General features: G+C 36.7%; 1 protein-coding gene across 2 annotated transcripts in view; it reads left to right on the plus strand.

Moving 5' to 3' along the window:
- Positions 1–17,106, plus strand: part of LOC129267117 (cell adhesion molecule DSCAM-like) — a 42,929-nt gene extending 25,823 nt beyond the window's left edge. For both annotated transcript variants that reach the window (XM_064103665.1, XM_064103666.1), the window contains 12 exons: positions 5,560–5,658; positions 6,419–6,607; positions 7,341–7,462; positions 7,885–8,062; positions 8,777–8,999; positions 10,352–10,479; positions 10,958–11,161; positions 11,972–12,088; positions 12,713–13,027; positions 13,949–14,180; positions 15,030–15,280; positions 15,920–17,106. In XM_064103665.1, coding sequence (XP_063959735.1) covers positions 5,560–5,658; positions 6,419–6,607; positions 7,341–7,462; positions 7,885–8,062; positions 8,777–8,999; positions 10,352–10,479; positions 10,958–11,161; positions 11,972–12,088; positions 12,713–13,027; positions 13,949–14,180; positions 15,030–15,280; positions 15,920–16,308 — 2,447 coding nt within the window. In that variant the 3' untranslated portion in view covers positions 16,309–17,106. The remainder of the gene's footprint in view (positions 1–5,559; positions 5,659–6,418; positions 6,608–7,340; positions 7,463–7,884; positions 8,063–8,776; positions 9,000–10,351; positions 10,480–10,957; positions 11,162–11,971; positions 12,089–12,712; positions 13,028–13,948; positions 14,181–15,029; positions 15,281–15,919) is intronic.
- Positions 17,107–19,040: the final 1,934 nt, after the last annotated feature.

Below are 19,040 nucleotides of genomic sequence, written 5' to 3' on the forward strand. Positions count from 1 at the left end.
GCGTACATATGTAATTCCGAGAAATTGTTTATATTCCAAAATTGAACATGCTGAAAAGCTGAAATATACTAGAATTTCAATTAAGCACAAGGGATCAGAAGGAAAATACGCTATACCGAATACTCAATGAATTGGAATTAAGAACACCTGAAATAATTCATGCTTGCTCTTGATAACTATACCAATTACCTGAACAATTCGAATTAGACAGGTTCGTTTATCAAGTGAAGACAAATACAAACACCGTTTGAATATTTTGATCAAATATGTATTCCTCTTTTTTGTATCGAATATTGAGAAGAGGCTTTGTAGAAATAGATTAGTTCATGTTGTGTGTCAGTAGCTGTTTAAGTTATATTCATATTCATGTACATAGATTATTGTTGGTCGCCTACGTATAATGTTATTTTATCAACATACTCCATAAAAAAAACTCCTACCATTGTGTGACTTACTGACCGATATCACTTCTTACTCCCTTGTACCATGGACCTTACTTGGATCATTCATGTAATGTCTATAATATATTCAGAGCAACACACTAATCGTTACGCACGATTGAACACACTGACCTGTGCACCATTAAAAATGATTATCTGCGCACCATTGAAAACACTGATCTGTGCACCATTGAAAACACTGATCTGTGCACCATTGAAAACACTGACCTGCACACCATTGAACACACTGACATGCGCATCACTGAACACACTGACCTGTGCACCACTGAACGCATTGACCTGCACATCAGTGAATACACCATTGAACACACACTGACTTGCGCACCATTGAACACACTGACCCATCACCATTAAACACACTGACCTGCACACCATTGAACGTGCTTACCATTGAACACACTGAACTGCACATGATTGAATACACTGTTGACTCCCACTCGACGCCACCATTGTGAACACAAACCTGCCTAGACCACGGGAATAAATAGAACACGGGAATAAATATAATACACTTCCTTTTATTTCCGTGGCATAGACGCGTTAACACGGCTATTGCCATTGTCCTGACCACGTGTCCTCCTTCATACACACTAACCCGCACCACCCTTTTATTCCCACACGCCCACTCGTCTAATTTTAATCACTTAGATAAATGCATGCCCAGCTATATACATACCCACATCATTCACTTGCAATTCAATTCAATTTTATTCATATATTTTTTCAAAACACATTACAAAAACAAAATTTACAGATCAGTACGAATTACATCATACAACCTAACTGGAATGACATATAGGCCTATACATAAACATATAATTATAAAAGGTACAATTAAGAAAAGTGGAGTGTGAACGATGCCGAGGATTGACAGAAACCATCGATCTGTAAAGACTAATCCACAGATTTACCACACGTCAACAAATAAAATATATAATAGACGAGTTAATCAGTTTAGATCATCACAATAGCATGCTTCACCAGACGCTTGCATACAATACATGAAAGAATAGTAGAATAGTAGAATAGTAGGAAGCAAAAAAGGCTGGGAGAGAGAATATACTCACTCAGAAGTTAGCAGGTGGGACCAGAGTATCGATGTAAATGTTTCAGGTAGATCAGTTATATCGCAGGTAATCCACTCTGTATCAAGCTGTACATGCCTTCACAAGTCGATGCAGTCTTTTCATTATCATGATATAGCACATACCATATATCATAGTGGAAGGCAAAAATAATATTCAAACTGAGCATCAAAATGGTCAGTACACACATCCAATAACAATGATCACATTCTGACGTAAGCATCCCGGACCCCACAGCCCAGCCTCCAGGCGCGTACTCCATCTAACGGGCTCACTGCGGGTCTAACATCTTCAAGATCCTGGCTCCAACATTCTGTTTCCATACACTCGATCGCGCACACTCGCTCCACACATTCATTCTACGCAATCGACACCACAGGCTGCCCCCATGCACCCCAAACACACCCGATCTAACACAGTTGATCCGAGAGATGGAGGTGCCGTGAGCCTAATTACATCAGGAGGGCTAAACATATTCGTTCGACCCAACCCATTCGAATTTTTTCAATTTGATATTGCTGATTGACAAAAGTGTATGAATATGATTCAAAATCTAACACTGATTCTAGAAATGGTAACTACTGAACTTCCTTTGCCCAAATTGGGAAGATATATCAATGATTTGGAACTATTTTTTGACTGGCGGAAGAATTGGGGCTATTTTACTGTTTCAGTTGATGGATTTGATCCCATCATAGTTATCTTCATAAATGGCGATTTATTTTTAAAATGAACTGGCTACGATACTTTTCTCTGGTCAGATATGGAATGTCAGATATATATCCTATCCAAAGGTAGTAAACATTCGACCCTCTAATTTCACATTTATTTTTTATGATTTTTTCTTAAGTGACATTTTAACACACAAGTCTATGGGAAATGTTTTACGCGCGTGACACCTGGAGTCTCTTTCATACACTCGATCCCAACATACTCGAGCTCCAACACACTCGATTCCACTCACTAGATCCCATCACACCCGATCACACAAACTCCCTTCAACACAGTCGACCCCACAGATTCGCTCCACACACTCGCTCACACACACTCGAACCCACCCTAGTCACTCGCATACACTCTTTTATTCGTATACACTCGTTTAATCGCAAACATGACCCCACACACTGTATCCCACACACAGTATCTCTCAAAATCACTCCTACAGTACAATCACTCTAACACAGTTGTACCCACCCACTTGCTCCTACGTATTCAGTTTAACACACTCGATCCCTCACACCCTTTCTCACAAACTTGATCCCACACACTCGCTACAACACAGTCGCCCTGACACAATTTAACCAATGCACTATAACCCCTACAAAGTTGGTCCCACACATTAGATCACCCAAGCTCGATCCCATAAACTCTCTCAAAATTTCAGCACACACTTAACCTCGCAGACTTGCTCCCGCATACTCACACTCACTAGATCCCACACTGTTAAAAAATCCCTGATTTTACAGAAAAAAGAAGATTTTGCAGAAAGCAATAACCGAATCATTTTAGTGGACCCCCCTCATTACCATTAATGCTCAATATTATACTGTGTTTTTTTTTGCTCTACGAAGTAAGAATACTCGTCTGTAAAATTGTATTTGATTTCTATTACTTTATATTATTTTGTATTATGTTTTGAATGGAAATGGAATAAAGAATTGAAAAAAAAAATCATTCTGTAAATTCATAAAACAGGAATTTTTCTGCAATTTAACAGAACAGGTCTGTTTAAAAAGGGGAAAATGGTGTTTTATTTAAATGACAAGTCCAACCCAACGAAAAGTTGATTCACATAAAAAGAGAAAAATCCAACAAGCATAACACTGAAAATTTCATCAAAATTGGTTGTAAAAAAAAAGTTATGACATTTTAAAGTTTCGCTTAATTTCACAAAACAGTTATATTCACATCCTTGTCGGTATGCAAATGAGGAGACTGATGACATCACTCACTCACTATTTCTTCTGTATTTGAAATATGAAATATTCAATTTTCTCCCTGTTGTGTGAAACAACGATTAATTCCTCCCTGAACATATGTAATTAGCATTGTTTAATACTATTTGGTTCAATCAAGTTGGTCGTTATTGTAAAATCTGTAAAAATAAAATATTGTATAATTCAAACAATGAAAAACAAAAGAAATAGTGAGTGATGCACATCATCGACTGTCTCATTTGCATGTCACTGAGTTGTGTATATCACTGTTTTGTGAAAAATAAGCGAAACTTTAGAATGTCATAACTTTCTTATTTTACATACGATTTTGATGAAATTTTCAACATAATGATCGTTTGATTTTTCTCTTTTTTATTCAAATCATCATTTATCAGGGGTGGACTTGACCTTTAAGGAAATTTGTAAGGTTCCATTCACCAAATACCAATCTCCTGTAAGATTACAGGTGTTCTCGAGACTCTGCTGCAGGAACTTCTTTTATTTTAAGGATAAATTTTCTAACAGTGCATACACTAGCTCCCACACACACTGTCACAGTAACTCCACACACTTGACCCACACACTCTCCCACCCACTGTCTCCCACACACTCCAGATTAACGACACAGACATCTCGTTTTAACACCCGCCTTTCCCCCCTGTCGCCCCGGCCATGATGTAATCGTTATTCTGCAATTAGGAAATATGAAAACTACACTCTTTTTGTGTGAGAGAGAGAGAAAGACAGAAGGCAATGAATACAATTTGAATTTTCGAATTCCAAATCTCAAACAGCACACTGCATTAATTGATCAAGTATGTTTAAGGAATATGTCATAAAGGATGAAACATCTGTAAACACATGTTCACTTCAATGTTCTGTAACATTGTGAAGTCTTACCCAAATGTTGGCATGTTTCAGAAAAAAAATTAATTAAATCGAAGTTGTTATCATGAAGCTAGACGATATTTTTTTTCATAGGAAATAAAATAGAATTCATTCATATTTTTACTAATATTAAAGATTTGTTTTTTGGGGAATGAACATGATTTTGACATGATATATATTTAAGCGTTAATTATTCATGTTGTAAGCATTCTTGCCTGTTTGATATTTGCATGTTTATTTTTTGTATCATTACTGTTATTTTATTGTTATAATGTACAAGCTAATCATTGTGACATTCTGACTCGGTCCGAGTATGCATGTGTTGATGGTAAATTATGAATGGAATGATATGTTATGAACATACAGCATGAAGAGCGTACGTGTACAAAAACCCTAGTGGAAAGAGCACAGTGTCCCACAGTGTCTTTACAGTGTGGAACACAATGTGAAACCACCTTCACACTGTTAAATTGGAGCATTTCAACAGTGTGAATCATTTATTTACATAGTCGACCACGTGAACACGCTGTGAACAGTCACACTGTTGGGGTGTCCACAGTGTGAACATATATTCACACTGTTAAATTTGAGCATTATAACAGTGTGAATAAAATTTTCACACAGTTCACTATGTGAACACACTGCGATAACACTGTATGAAACTGTATTCTTTCCAGTAGGGAAATTCCAGAGAATACTTTGAGGTAAATTTAAGCATTGATGATGTTTATATTCACAAAGTGTTTTGTAATAACATATATTATTTTGCTATATACATTACTGTTTTCACCCATGCTCTTCGATATTTATGAAGGGATAACTTACTTGTACTAGTCGTTTACCTTGCAACTAATTGTACTGCCTTATAGATTCAAGTGAAAAGAACTGACATGTCTTTGTCGTCAAGTGATATTAATAATTGTCTTCAACTATCCATCATCATGCTTATTGTCACCATTGTGTAGAATATTTTTTATTAAATTATCAAAAATTCAATTTATTTGATTAACTTGCAACTTTCCTTTAAAGACAATCTTCTGTGATAACCAGCTTTAACGTAGGCCTACGGTTTATATCAACTGATAAGCTTAATCAGGGTGATTTCATGCTGAATAATTCAATAAATATATATATATCAATTGAAAACCTGAATTATAATTTAACAACTTTTTAAATTGATATCAATAGCCCCTCCTAACCCTCCACAATTGACCATTGGCTCGACGTCTAACAGCGCTATTAAGGTCAACTGGAGGTCAACCGGAAATGGAGGTTCTTCGATTGTGGGTAAGTGATTTAAATTACATTACAGTGAATGACTAATCGACGAGTTTCAATAATACAAATTATAAATCAACATAAATGATAAATTAAACACTGTCCGTGTGATCCAACATTCATTCAAAAAAATTTAAGATGATTGAAAAATTATGAAATGAAGATGAGACTGAATTGTATCCCGACCCGATTCTCATTACTTCCAAAAACCTCTGGCGTTGGATCAACGTCTTGTCGCATTTAGTACATTTTAAAATTGTAAATGTTTAAAGGGGTGCTCTAGGCTGACAATGATATTGAAAAAAGAAAAATTAAACAAAACACTGAAAATTCGATAAGGAATAACAATTCTAAGACATTTTTAAGGATATGTAATATTTTGGTAAAACAGTTCTATGCATGTCTTCATGAATACTCAATGAGCGAATTGACAATGCCTTGTTGCCACTTGTTCTTTGTATTTTATGATTTGAAATTATTTCTAGTCATATTCTGACAACTGATTTTATTCATTGCTACAACGCATTTTGTTATAAGGGAGACATCATATATTATTATTATTAACATCATTATTATTATTATTGTTTTATTATTATTATATTTAGTATTTTATCATTAGTATTATTCCTTCTACTACTCGTAATAATTTAGTAGTGTCAATACTACTAGTAGAAGTATGAGTAAAAGTACAATCAGTAGTCCTTATTTCGTTTTTCATGCCATCATTATTATCATGTAAATTTACCATATCTACTGTATATATTTCCAGCCTATCAATTATTCTATCAACGCACTCACGAGCAAACTTGGGAGCGCTACGACGTAAATGCTTCTCTCCGTAGTTATCGTGCGACCGATCTTCTTTGTGGTACTGGATACCGGTTTTACATCACAGCTCGTAACAAACTCGGTGTGGGTAAACCAAGTGATATACTCTCAGTCAGCACTCAAGGAGAAAGTAAGTCACATGATTCACTACACCGTGTAATACAACAAAATATTGCAAAGCAAGTTTTGTGTGTAATTCAATTGGTAATTCGTCATATGTAGGCACATCGTGCAATATGATGTGATATTGTTCAATGATATACTCTGTTAGCGCTCGTGGATAAATTGAGTCATAATAATTAGTAGATATAATTGATATTAATGATACCGTCACCACCTGTTCATTTGCACATACTCCTCTCCCTGGGTAACCAGGTAAATCACCTCAAAAAAGCGTGTTAACATATTTTCAAAGGCGCGATAGAAGTATCAACTGTTATGTATTATCCTTTACCCTGGAGTTAAAAAATGAACAATAGCTAATTAGGTCCATGAAAGGATTGTTTCTTTTTTTACGAGTAGGCGTCTAGCTTCTCGTTTTAAGGGTTGCCACGTTCTCACAGCGTATCTATATAATACCCTATATATATCTAGAAGTGCATGGACACCAAATGAATATAAGCAAATTAGAAATATACGCTAAGATTGATTTTTTTAACAAACTTGCATGAATGTTGGTGATGCATATCAACTCGTAGAGCCGGAAATAGAATAAAGCATAGTCAAACATCTGATCACAATAATATATGATTGTTTATGCCATGACTAGGTTTAATACACACAATCTGATCATTTTTATGTTACCCCTCAACAACAAATATACCCAGGAATTGACGAATATCTATATGTTCTGTTATCTTCAGTTCCTATTCCGCCCTCAACGGACAAGATCGTGCCATTCACCAATGCTTCTAGTATAACATTAGTCTTAGCAAGCTGGCAGAGTGGAGGATGTCCCATCGAGTCGTACAGTATACAGTATCAGGTTCGTGCACTATTAATTACTCATTGCTTTATTATTGTCAAAATGCATAGAGAACTGTTGTTCGGTTTTGCTTAATATTTCTCCCCAATCTGCCCCATAGGCCTACTTAATAAATTCATCTAAAATACTACACTTTATAAAATCAGAATTTTGCTGTGAAATAGGTTTTACCACTCTTTCAATTCACAATATTTCTGGAGAAAGTAGCTAAGATATATTGCATAATCACAAAGCATTTTTTGAATGCTTCTAATGAAACAATTATTCTAAAGTCCTTTTTAGAATATACCCATGATAATAATAAACAATTTTCTGCTAATCTTTATTTCCCCCTCTAAGGCACTGGCTGAAAGTTCAAAGTTCAAAGAAAAGAACTTACTCCAGTATCATCTATAATCAAGTGTTTTGTTATGTTATTTTAGGTGTTAGGACAGGATGACTGGGAGAATATTGCAAATAATCTGCCAGGAAATACGAGGGATTATACAGTAGATGACCTTCGACCCTTGACCTGGTATCAGTTCCGGGTTACAGCTGTGAATACTGCTGGTCCAAGCGTGTATCCCTTCCGGGTCTCCACCGTAGCATTCAGTGGTTCAGGTTTGTATAATGGTCTTTCTTTAAATCTCCAGGGATCCCGATGCAGACAGAAGTACGTTTAGAGGAAGTAAAAAAAATAACAAAAATAAATAAGGCCATAATCTCATGTAGGCGGTTTTGATTGGTTGGAAATTATTACATCACTTTTTTTTTGCGAACTTTGCAAAATTATATACCTTCCTATAGTACTTGTTTGGTGACATGTTTTTGTCAGGTAAATTTGAATTATGTAATATTCCAACTTGCATATCTGCCCTGATTGAAGTTATTTTCACACGCAGGGTGCAATCTTCGTCGGATACAAAACGAGCAAAGTATACTACAGGGGTATAGATCTCGTCTTAATACACTACAATGTTCAATGCCTGAATTATTTTTGTTTATATTTTTTTAGGTAAGTTCACACAATGTTACCATGTATATAATCATAACATTTTTTCATGTTAATATAAGATTACAGTGCTTTGCTCGAGTACAAAGGTATCATGGCCGGGGGTCGAATGCCGGACTTCCTTAATGTAGTCAGCCATCCTAGACCACTTGTCGTTGGCACATTTACGAATTATTGCATTTTCAGATAATGCCAAATCGGCTCGTGTATTAGGGTAAATCTATTGATATAACAGAAATCTAATCGGCAAAATGTACGTATTATTATTATATCAGCTGCATAATTGCCGTAAATTTTTTCTAATAAATCACCCCAAACGACAGGTACCGCACCCCCGATCAAGCAGATCACGTCAAGGCCTTTAGCCTTTTACGAAGACCCTCGATTATTTGGACCAATTCTTGGTATTCTTACGCTCTTCGTCATCCTTGGGTTCATCAGCTATTTTATCCACGGGTGTCGCCGACGTCGCAAGAAGGCCGTCAAGTCTCAGCATGTCGTCGTCGAAACGCTGAGTGGACGGGAAAGCAACGGAAACTCCCCTTCGTAAGTGTTCTGACTCATGGACTCTATGGCCCGTATTCTAAATGCGGGTTTAAATTAAACCCTGATTTAAAGTTGTGGTTCAACTATGAAGAGCCATTAGGGGCATAAATCCCTAACAGTACACATCCAATTCATTAACTCATATGTCACCCAAATCGTTCATAATTGTCTGGGAATGATAACTGAAGTATTTCGAAGAATTTGTCCTCATTATGAAAGCGAAAGGAAACAAATAATAAACATAAGAAATAAACAATATAAACATAATTTTTAATTTTTGGCTCCCATAAATTTAGCACAGAGTTAGACCGTGGTCTAAATTAAACCTTACTTCAGAATACGGGCCATTAAGAGTTTTTTCGTCAGTGCCTGTACGCCCTCTCGCATCGGGTGCAAATGTAACTGACGGAAAAAATCGCAGCCGGGTAAAATTAAGAAATGCAATGAATATATGCATCCATGTATGTGTAAGTGAAAGAGTGTCATAGACACACGAAAATGTTGATAGAATGCATTTGTAATCAAAATCGCATTGGAAGCAACTAGAGATATTAACTGGTAAATGATTATGCGTTATACATGTAATACAATAACTAAATCTTTATTGTGAATATATGAATGAATTAACAAATGGATTAATATATTAATCAATAAGAACTGAATAAATAAGTGATTGGAGGAATTATCAATTCACGAATCTGTTCAGTAGATAATTGGATATGTGAAAAATGAATAAAAGCAAAATAAGGCAATGAATAGAAAATGAATACACAAAGAAAACTCTATTGGATATCAAAGACCAAAGTGAACTGTCCCGATTTCACAAGTACTAGGTGGTCCTAATCGGTAATTTGACATAGGCCTGTTTGTCCTCTATGAAGCCCAGTTGGTTGGCTTCATCCCATTCGTTTGTGCAAGTTATTTATATTCATAAAGAAATGACAATGTAAGCCGAATTCTCAAAAGATTTTTACAGACTTTTGATTTATAGTGAACAAGTTTGAAAGTTGGCTTACTTGGATAATTTTGTTGCTTGGTGAAATACGGTGGTTCTGATTTGTGAAGAGTTACAAAAATAATATCATATTATTCTACTAAGCATGCATCGTGAAACTGCATCAATAAGAAGTCTGATTATGTCTAAGAAAATGTTAATTTCTTAGTCACCGGTTTTAAATCGTTCTAGTGTAGCAGTTAAGTGGATTCTACCAATACAAGAGAATTGTATAAAAAAAAATATTGAGAGTATACTACAGTCCAGTTTACTACTTAAAACTTCTTAGATTTATCTTTTAGGTTTTATCCTTTGTGAGGTCATTAAAAAAATCTGTCATTGCCATCTCTTCAAACAGGCAGCGTAATAATAATAATCGCCCAACTGTCCACCTTCCACCGGAGAGGGAGCCCTTTTTAGGAGCTTACGAGAGAGCTGAAACGGTGGCTGTGAGACAAACACCTTGGATATTCAACGCTGACGAAGGTGACTTAATATGATAGAATAAAAATGTACATGATATTTCGTTTAAATATAATTGTTAATACTTGTTATTCCTAGTTTTTCCTCTTTCTACTGTTCGTGTTGATGTTTTTTCGTCAATCCTCCCTTCCAACTCTTCACATCAGATTGGATTTCAAATTTACACTCTTAAAAGATTACTTGTCAGATTTAACCAGTAAATTGATCGTTTAGAACTACTCTCGATGCTGGATTAAAATGACCCGGAACGATGTCCAATGTCATCCAAAATCCCGGTAATTTTTAACCCAGAATGGATAATTATTAACCTTTTTCTAGCCCAGCTTGACCGAAAATCTCGTAATGATCCAGGTTCGTTCACCATAATTGAAAAAAACCATTTACCATTATAAAACGATTTGTTATGTTACAGTTTCTAAGTAAAATATAAATAAGTTGTAGAAAATAACAATAACAACCCATATTATATCACTTTTTATAGAGGAAGGTGATTATGCGAGCGAACCACGACGTCATCACGGATTAGCTGATCCCTATGCTACGTTTGATTATCACGATGGATCTATCTATCCGAGTATGAGTACGTTTCGATCCGACGGATCTAGCGGAAGTCTTAGTGATTGTGGCATCCTGATGCACGAAGAGAGGCTATATGACATCCCTCCGGAAGAGATAGCGAGAAGAGGTAAAGAGCAAACGTTTGAACGATCTCAGTACGTTTTAAAAACGTTTTCACTCCGTCTGACGGGTTCTGCCGGTCCTTGCACTAGAAAACGAAACGAATTTTTAGGGGGTGTGGTTATAATAAATAAAAATGTTTAAAAACCTTCAATCAAATGCTTTGTGGACGTCCAAACCCTTTCACAAAGGAGGAAACACGAAAGGTTATTGCTTATATTGATTGTTTTTTTTTTTTACAAAACGTCCAAGGAACGTTCGAATAGCTGTAAGAAAATCTCTAATTATTAATTGGGTGGAGCAAACATCATTTAGATTTAGTTTTTGATCGCTCATTTTTTATTAAGTGAAAACAAGTCATTGCACGTTCTGTACATTGTATATCCAATTTGATTGAAATCCTGTTCTTCACGTATAAATATTTGTCAGTGGCAGATATATGTCAGGAGCAGATTCAGGATTTTCTAAAGGGGGAGGGGGGCATTTACCAGAGGAAAGTTTGAAAAGCAAAAAAAAATGTGTTCACCCAAAATTGAAGGTCATTTCGTCCACCAAAAGTGTCGACAAGCTAAAAAAAAAAGGTTTTATACAAAATTTAAGGTAATTTTTATTGCAATGTGTCTAGATTAAAGCGTTGTTGAAGGGCATGTTCGTGATGCAACTCTTGAATCCTTTTTTTAAATCATTACCTAAAATCTACAAGCAAGTTAATTTGTTTTTAATCCATCTTGTCGAGCCTATAGGCCTTGATGTCATTATTGTCATAATAAACACCGTATGATATTATTTGTATATTCTTCGTGATATGTTTTTTCAGGATATTGCCGTCGTTATCACACGTATGCCCGCCTCGATGACGTCAGACCTAGTCACACCGGAAGTAAATCAGATGGTCCCGGGTCACAAGCAGATAGTTCTTCCTCTCCATCACGAGGTATAAGAATCTATATATTTTTTCATGTATACATTTCAGCCCCATTAACTCCAATGGCTGACTTGCAGTATATTGTTCGGAATCATGCAGGTATCGTCCCAGTAGTATCGGTGTGAAAACTTGACTCTTGACAAGTTAGTGAAATTTACACTGCAAAAGCTCCGGTGTTGATTTAACACCAGCCCGGAATCTATATATGTCCACACCAGAAAAGTGTTAAACAACACCAGTTTCGTTTTGGTCTAACACTAGAAAGGTGTTTATACAACACCAATTAGTATTAAAACAGCATCGGTTTGATTCCAAACTGGTGTTGTTTCAATACTTCTCTGGTGTGGACATATATAGACTCCGGGCTGGTGTTAAATCAACACCGGTGTTTTTGCAGTGTACCTGATTAAAAAAAGTCTCGAATCCTGTACCATAAAGTAATTAAACACTCACTTCTCTACAAAGCTCATTCATGACATATCTCTATCTCTTTGTCACTTCATGAAGTAGGTCCTTTTGCATATCCATAAATGATGTATTCACGAAATGATACAAGCATAAACTAGGCGGTTCAGGATATTCGATCATATAACAAAACATGTAAAACAAATATTTTTCAATCCCTACCACCAGGTAACAAGAGGCCTAGTAACGGATCCCTCTCTACCACAAACGAATCATCCAATCGTGAAGAACTAGAACGCGCATACTCGACTGGAATGCGCATAGAGGCTGCGCAGTTTGAGCTAATCCAGTGCGCGAATAAGAAACGCGAAGACTATTCACCGGCGTCGAGTTCTAGCCGCTCACACGCGTCACGTGACCACCCTTCAGTGACCAATAGCGACATAGAACACGGGATCAGGAATTTTACAGCGTCGCCACCAATGCCTACATTACCTGAGACGAATCACTATGCACCGAGGAGATATGTTCATACAATCGAAGGTATGAAGGGGAAGAATAAGTCTATGGTGGGGATGGGAACTAGCGTGCAATAAGGGGGGGGGGGAGGCTATGGACCCAAAATGTTCAGGGCAAAATAAAAAGGGAGAAAAGGTAAGAAAGGGAAAGCAAGAGGGGTGAAAAATGATTAAGTTCCTGAATATTATGTCCAAATAAATCGCAAAATTTGATTTTTTTTTAAATAAAAAACGTTACAAATATTTTTTCTCTCGCTTTGTTCGCTCCCAGATTGTTCGAAATTTTTGCCCCATATGCCATATCTGGCCCCCTCAATTTTTGGGGCTCATTACACTACTAGCGATGGGGGAAGTATCATCAAAGTTATTTTCTAATTTTGATTGATTAAATGATTGTTCCACCTTTCTACAAGGTTCCTTTGAATAAAGTAATAACTAACAAAAGTAAAATATATATTTTTTATACAAATCAATTATATCTTGATCAATGAAATATAAGATATATATGTCTTTTAAATGTATTGCCTTGAATTTTCATTGTAATCTGTTGAAAATGTTCACAGAATGTTGAATTCTTATTAAAAATCCTAAACCTTTTCTATTTTTTCCCAAAAGGTGTACATTCGTAGATGTTTTCCTGGCATCGCATAATACTACATGATTTTCATGGAATAGATTTTCTATATTTGTTGTGTGATGATGAACCTGATGCTGTGATTCTTCTTGTTGTTGATGATTAGATATAAGTGCGAATTTGTCAACTTTAGATACAGCCCTTTTGGTAGTATACTATAAAATGTAACGCTTTTCTAATCCTTTTTCCTAATAATAACAAAGATAACGAATCCTCTCCACTGTGTAATTGGACAGCGGGACGTATTGCTCATCCCATCCAGAAAACCTGATCAGTAATATCTTGAATGCAATTCGTTTTTTCCATGCGCAGGTGCCAGACCCCGTGACCGCGCTCGGATGTCACTTACGACATCGCCCTCTCTTGTTCGATCGAGCGAAGAATCTAGTGACGTAGATTTTGAGGTGGAATCGTCCGAAAGGGGCAGCATTCACGTGTACCGGCCAAGCAGATATCGGTCTAATAGACGGGTACCGAGACGGGGTTATGTCACGGCAAGGTCCGTTATCAGAGCGGCCCGTGTACCGGGAAGAAAACACAGGCAGTAAGTTCGAAAAAGAAAAACAATATGCATTATATATACCGAGGAATTAAAGAAAAAAACACTTTACACCCCCAAAATATGCAGTTTTATAAATAAAAAAAACGTCCTGAACAAAAAACAAAAAGCTAAAACAAACAAACAAACAAACTTGTTATAAACATCATGAATGCAGACGTAATACAATACACTTCATTGCAGAATACATTTCAGTTTAATTATTATAATACTTGGTACCCCGAAAATTTATATTAATAAACAGTTCTCATTTTGAATTAATTGACTTTCTTGCTATGAATTTTATTCTACTTCTTGCAGGCACGCCTTTGTTCAACACAGATTATTATTTTTTAAATCAAAATCTGTGATTTTTTAGTTTTTTTTTTTTTACTTACCTAATATATATTTTCTGGTGTATAGATTATTTTGTAATATAACGTTATTAGATATCATCTTATGTTTGATTTTGTTGAAAATAACTGCATAAAATATCTCTGGTATTCTAATATTCCAAGAGCATTAGACTGCATCAGTATAATATAGTATCTAGATAGTTTATCATTTTATTATACATTTCGTGATCATTTGTTATTCTTATTAGATATCTACTCAAATTCTTTTTTTTTTAAGAAAGTGTTTGACTTAAAAATCAAACGGCGTCCAATGACATAAATATGCTTATCATTATTATAATCATCATTATTAATATTAACATCATCATGATTATCATGATCATCATCATCATGATCATCATCATGATCATCATTATCATCATCATCATAATCATTATTACTGTATTATTTTTGTATTAGTAAATTAATAATGTGATTATGCATTTGATTTTCTTCCTAGTCCTAGTTCTCACCAACAAGCCCGCCATCATCGAGGCACCCCGAGTAGCAGTTCACCCGAAACAGTACGATCTCATCCGATTCATTACCGAGCGCCTTCGAGTCCTTCCGAAGGCTACATTTCGCTACCGTATGACAGTTTTAGTGCTGCACACAGCGGGGTTACCGACAGTGACGCCGAACCGAGGAAACATTATGGTTATTACAGACGAAGAGGGCGACCTCAGATCATTTGGACTCCTAGTGATACTTGTAAGTATTCATCGGAAATCCGCAGATGATGTAATAATGCATGTATTTTTCGGCAAATGTATCAATTCATCTAATTAATGTCAGCGACATACAGATTATTGATGAAGAACAATGCAATATTTGAATATTATTTCATAATTTCAGCCATTTCAGTTTTCAGAGCAAGGAAACTGGAACCATATTCTGTAATTGTATACCAGTTTGAAGTACAAAATCGTCTTAGCCCTACCTATAAATTCAATTAATTATCATAAATTTATTATTGATTTCTTCGTTTATCTATCAAAATAAAGACAATTTCTCTTCTTGATATCAAATTTTTAAAGCAATACAAATTCATAACCACTTGTTGAGTGGCATATCGATTAGTTGAGTATGAAGGGTAAAGTGTGATAATATTTTTTCATTTATCCTAACAACTTGTGACTGCATTTCTTACTTCTAACATTCTATATTACAACTTCAGCAAGTGTTAAACATGATTGATAAGTATTTTCGTCGGGGTGTATCAAATTATGCCTTGACACTTTTGAGACGCTTTATTAAACACGTCGAGGGAAATATGCTTGCCGATTGCCCTCAGTAACTGCAATATGTGAGAAAATTGTAAAATATGTAATACTCTTCTGATTTTTTTAGTGCCTCCTGGATCTATTAGTGACCCTGAAAGAGGGCGGCATCTACGTCACATGAATCCCAAACGCCATGCTACGTCAGTTGGAGGGGTAAAGGTTGTGCATCCGATTCACCCGGAAACAGTTCGCTATCACATCCCATCCGAGATACGCGAGGAAGGTGAATCGCCAAAGAAAGAACCTAGATCATGTAAACCTTCGATGATAACATCTTACCCCTCACCGCCTCCACCGCCACCACCACCACCATCATCACTGCCCCCTAAACGGCGAGGTAGCCCGGAAGGAAACGAGCAAGATGTGGAAGAAGAAATTGAAATTCAAGTCATTGATGAGTGCAGCAAAGCTAGTCCAATAGGAGATCAGCTTAGAGAGAGCATTTCAGTCGTATGATCCGGCTAGTCAAATAGGAAATCGGTACAGAATGAACTTTTCGTTTAATGATCCAGTTTGTCCAATAGGAGATCAGTTTAGATAAAACATTTCAGCTGTATGATTCGGCTAGGAAATCAGTACAGAGTGAACATCTCGTTCTCTGATCCGGTTTGTCCAATAGCAGATCAGTTTAGATAAAACATTTCAGCTGTATGATTCGGCTAGTCCAATAGAAAATCAGTACGGAGTGAACATCCCGTTCTCTGATCCGGTTTGTCCAATAGCAGATCAGTTTAGATAAAACATTTCAGCTGTATGATTCGGCTAGTCCAATAGGAAATCAGTACGGAGTGAACATCTCGTTCTCTGATCCGGTTTTGTCCAATATGAGATCAGTTTAGGTAAAACATTTCAGCTGTATGACCTGGATATAGGAGATCAGTTGACGGAAAAGAAATATCGCAGCTGCATGATCTGGATTGACCAATAGGAGATCAGCTTAGAGGAAACATTACGACCGTATGATCCAGCTTGTCCAATAGAAGATCAGTTAAAGGGAAACATCTTGGTTAAATGATTTGATAAGACCAATAGGAGTTCCGTTTAGAGAAAACATGTTCAAAAAGCGACCGATTTAGAGAAAATATATCAGCCATAATGATCCGGCTTGGCAATCGGATATCATCTTATACCAACTGCTGGTGTCAGTAATAACACCCCGGTTTAGGTGATTTCGATTTTTAATCATAGATAAGGCACTAGGGGTCAAGCAACGTGCATCGTAATCATCAGGGGCAGATCCAGGATTTTCGGAAAGGGGGGCACATTTTCCCGAGGAAAATTTGACAAAAAGGTCCTCGCTTTCAAGGGGGGGGGGGTGGAGGGACACACTTGTGTCAGAACATAATATTTACATTACAAATTTTGATTATGCCCTCAAGGGGAGGGGGAGGGGGAGGGACAGGGGTTGCTGGGGCCGGATGTGCCCCCTGGATTCGCCAGTGGTAACCATGTTAAATTTCTTGTTCAAGAAATCAAGTGAATCACCCGCCGAAATTCACCTAACACACACAATCCACTTAGACCTAGACCCTTATGCTACAGTCATACCAATAAGCCAGTTCACGGTTAGCTCATGATCAACTTTTCTCCAATGACCTTTGTGATTTTTCATTAGGATAAGCACTATCAGTTTCAAATGTAGATGTTGCGTAAGCTTTACCGGTAGAGTATTCAAATTCTAAGAACAAAAGGCATTGTATAGACCAGGTGACTAGAATAGTACATCAGGGATAAAGTTTGGAATTATGTTTATTGTCTGCCTTTGGCACATTTGACTATTGTTCAGGCTCTGTCAAATACCAGTGATTATGAAGGCTCTATTTATTACTCTTCAGCTTGGATGTGATAAATATTTAGAAAGGAATACATGAATAATCATCAAATCACAAATGCCTATGTCAGTGAATTTGAAAGCCACCTTCATGGTTGTCTCCAATGACCTTTTTCTGCTCGTGCGTAGTTTACAACCGTGAACAGGCTTATTGAACCGACTCCATGCCGACCGATGATATGTCATTGCAAGCTTATAATATAACAACTTGTTTGGACAGGGGTCGATTTCGGCGATCTGGCTGTGTCAGTCCGGACATTTTCGCATGTCCTTGGTACCATACAAATAGTTTGCTTAGAAACACCCTAGCAATTTCAAATTCACTGTTAATTTCATGTATAATTTACATCGCAGGGTATTGAAATGGTACGTATAAGCATAGAGCTGTAATAGCTCTATGGTATATGGCACGCCAAATGTCCAATATAGTTATCAGTAAACAACGAGTGATAAACTAGTCTTCGAAGTACTCGACATTTGGCGCTCCATATACATTTCAGCTATCGCATTATAATCGTCCATATAGATAGTAGGGAGTTTTCGCTTTTACTACGGGGAAACTCTCTACAACGCATCAATTCTTTTGAAAATGCAAGTCAAATCACAATGGAGAGCCGAGAGGATTTTGTCGAATCCCTTGACTGGACAACACCATATTTGCAATTGTTCTTCCGCGGCAAATCTTTGGATAATCTGCTCTCCTAAGTCCACCAACTTTTGACAAAATCCTCTCAAGCTCTCCATTGTGATTTTAATTGCATTTTCAAAGGAATTGATGTGTTGGAGAGAGAGTTTCCGCGTATGGTAAAAGCGAAAACTCCCTATTGTCTATGGACGATTCTAATGCGATAGCTGAAACGTGTATGGAGCGCCAAATGTCGAGTAGTTCGAAGACCAGTTTATCACTCGCTGTTTACTGGTAACTATATTGGACATTTGGCGTGCCTCATATGTACCATTTAAGTACCCTGCGATGTAAATTATACATGAAATTAACAGTGAATTTGAAATTGCTAGGGTGTTTTTTAAGCAAACTATTTGTATGGTACCAAGGACTTGTAAAGTATACATCACTGATTTATTTTTATCGTCTGGGTACGGGAAGTGTACAATGATGTCACGTTGGTTATGATGAAACACTTCATTGAAAGTTTGATGAAAACCAACCAATGGCAAAATGACAAAGGATAAAAGCTGCAGCAGTTTCCAATACATTCATATAATATATTCATATATATTGTTAGCTTATCCGATATACGTCGGGCTAGTGGGCAAACTACTGACGGGCGAGGGCGAAGCCCGAGTCCGTCAGTCTCCTTCACGCGATCTAGCCCGGCGCATATCAGGATAGGCTAGT

Source organism: Lytechinus pictus, chromosome 8 (genome assembly GCF_037042905.1).
Source record: "Lytechinus pictus isolate F3 Inbred chromosome 8, Lp3.0, whole genome shotgun sequence".
Lineage (NCBI taxonomy): Eukaryota > Metazoa > Echinodermata > Echinoidea > Temnopleuroida > Toxopneustidae > Lytechinus > Lytechinus pictus.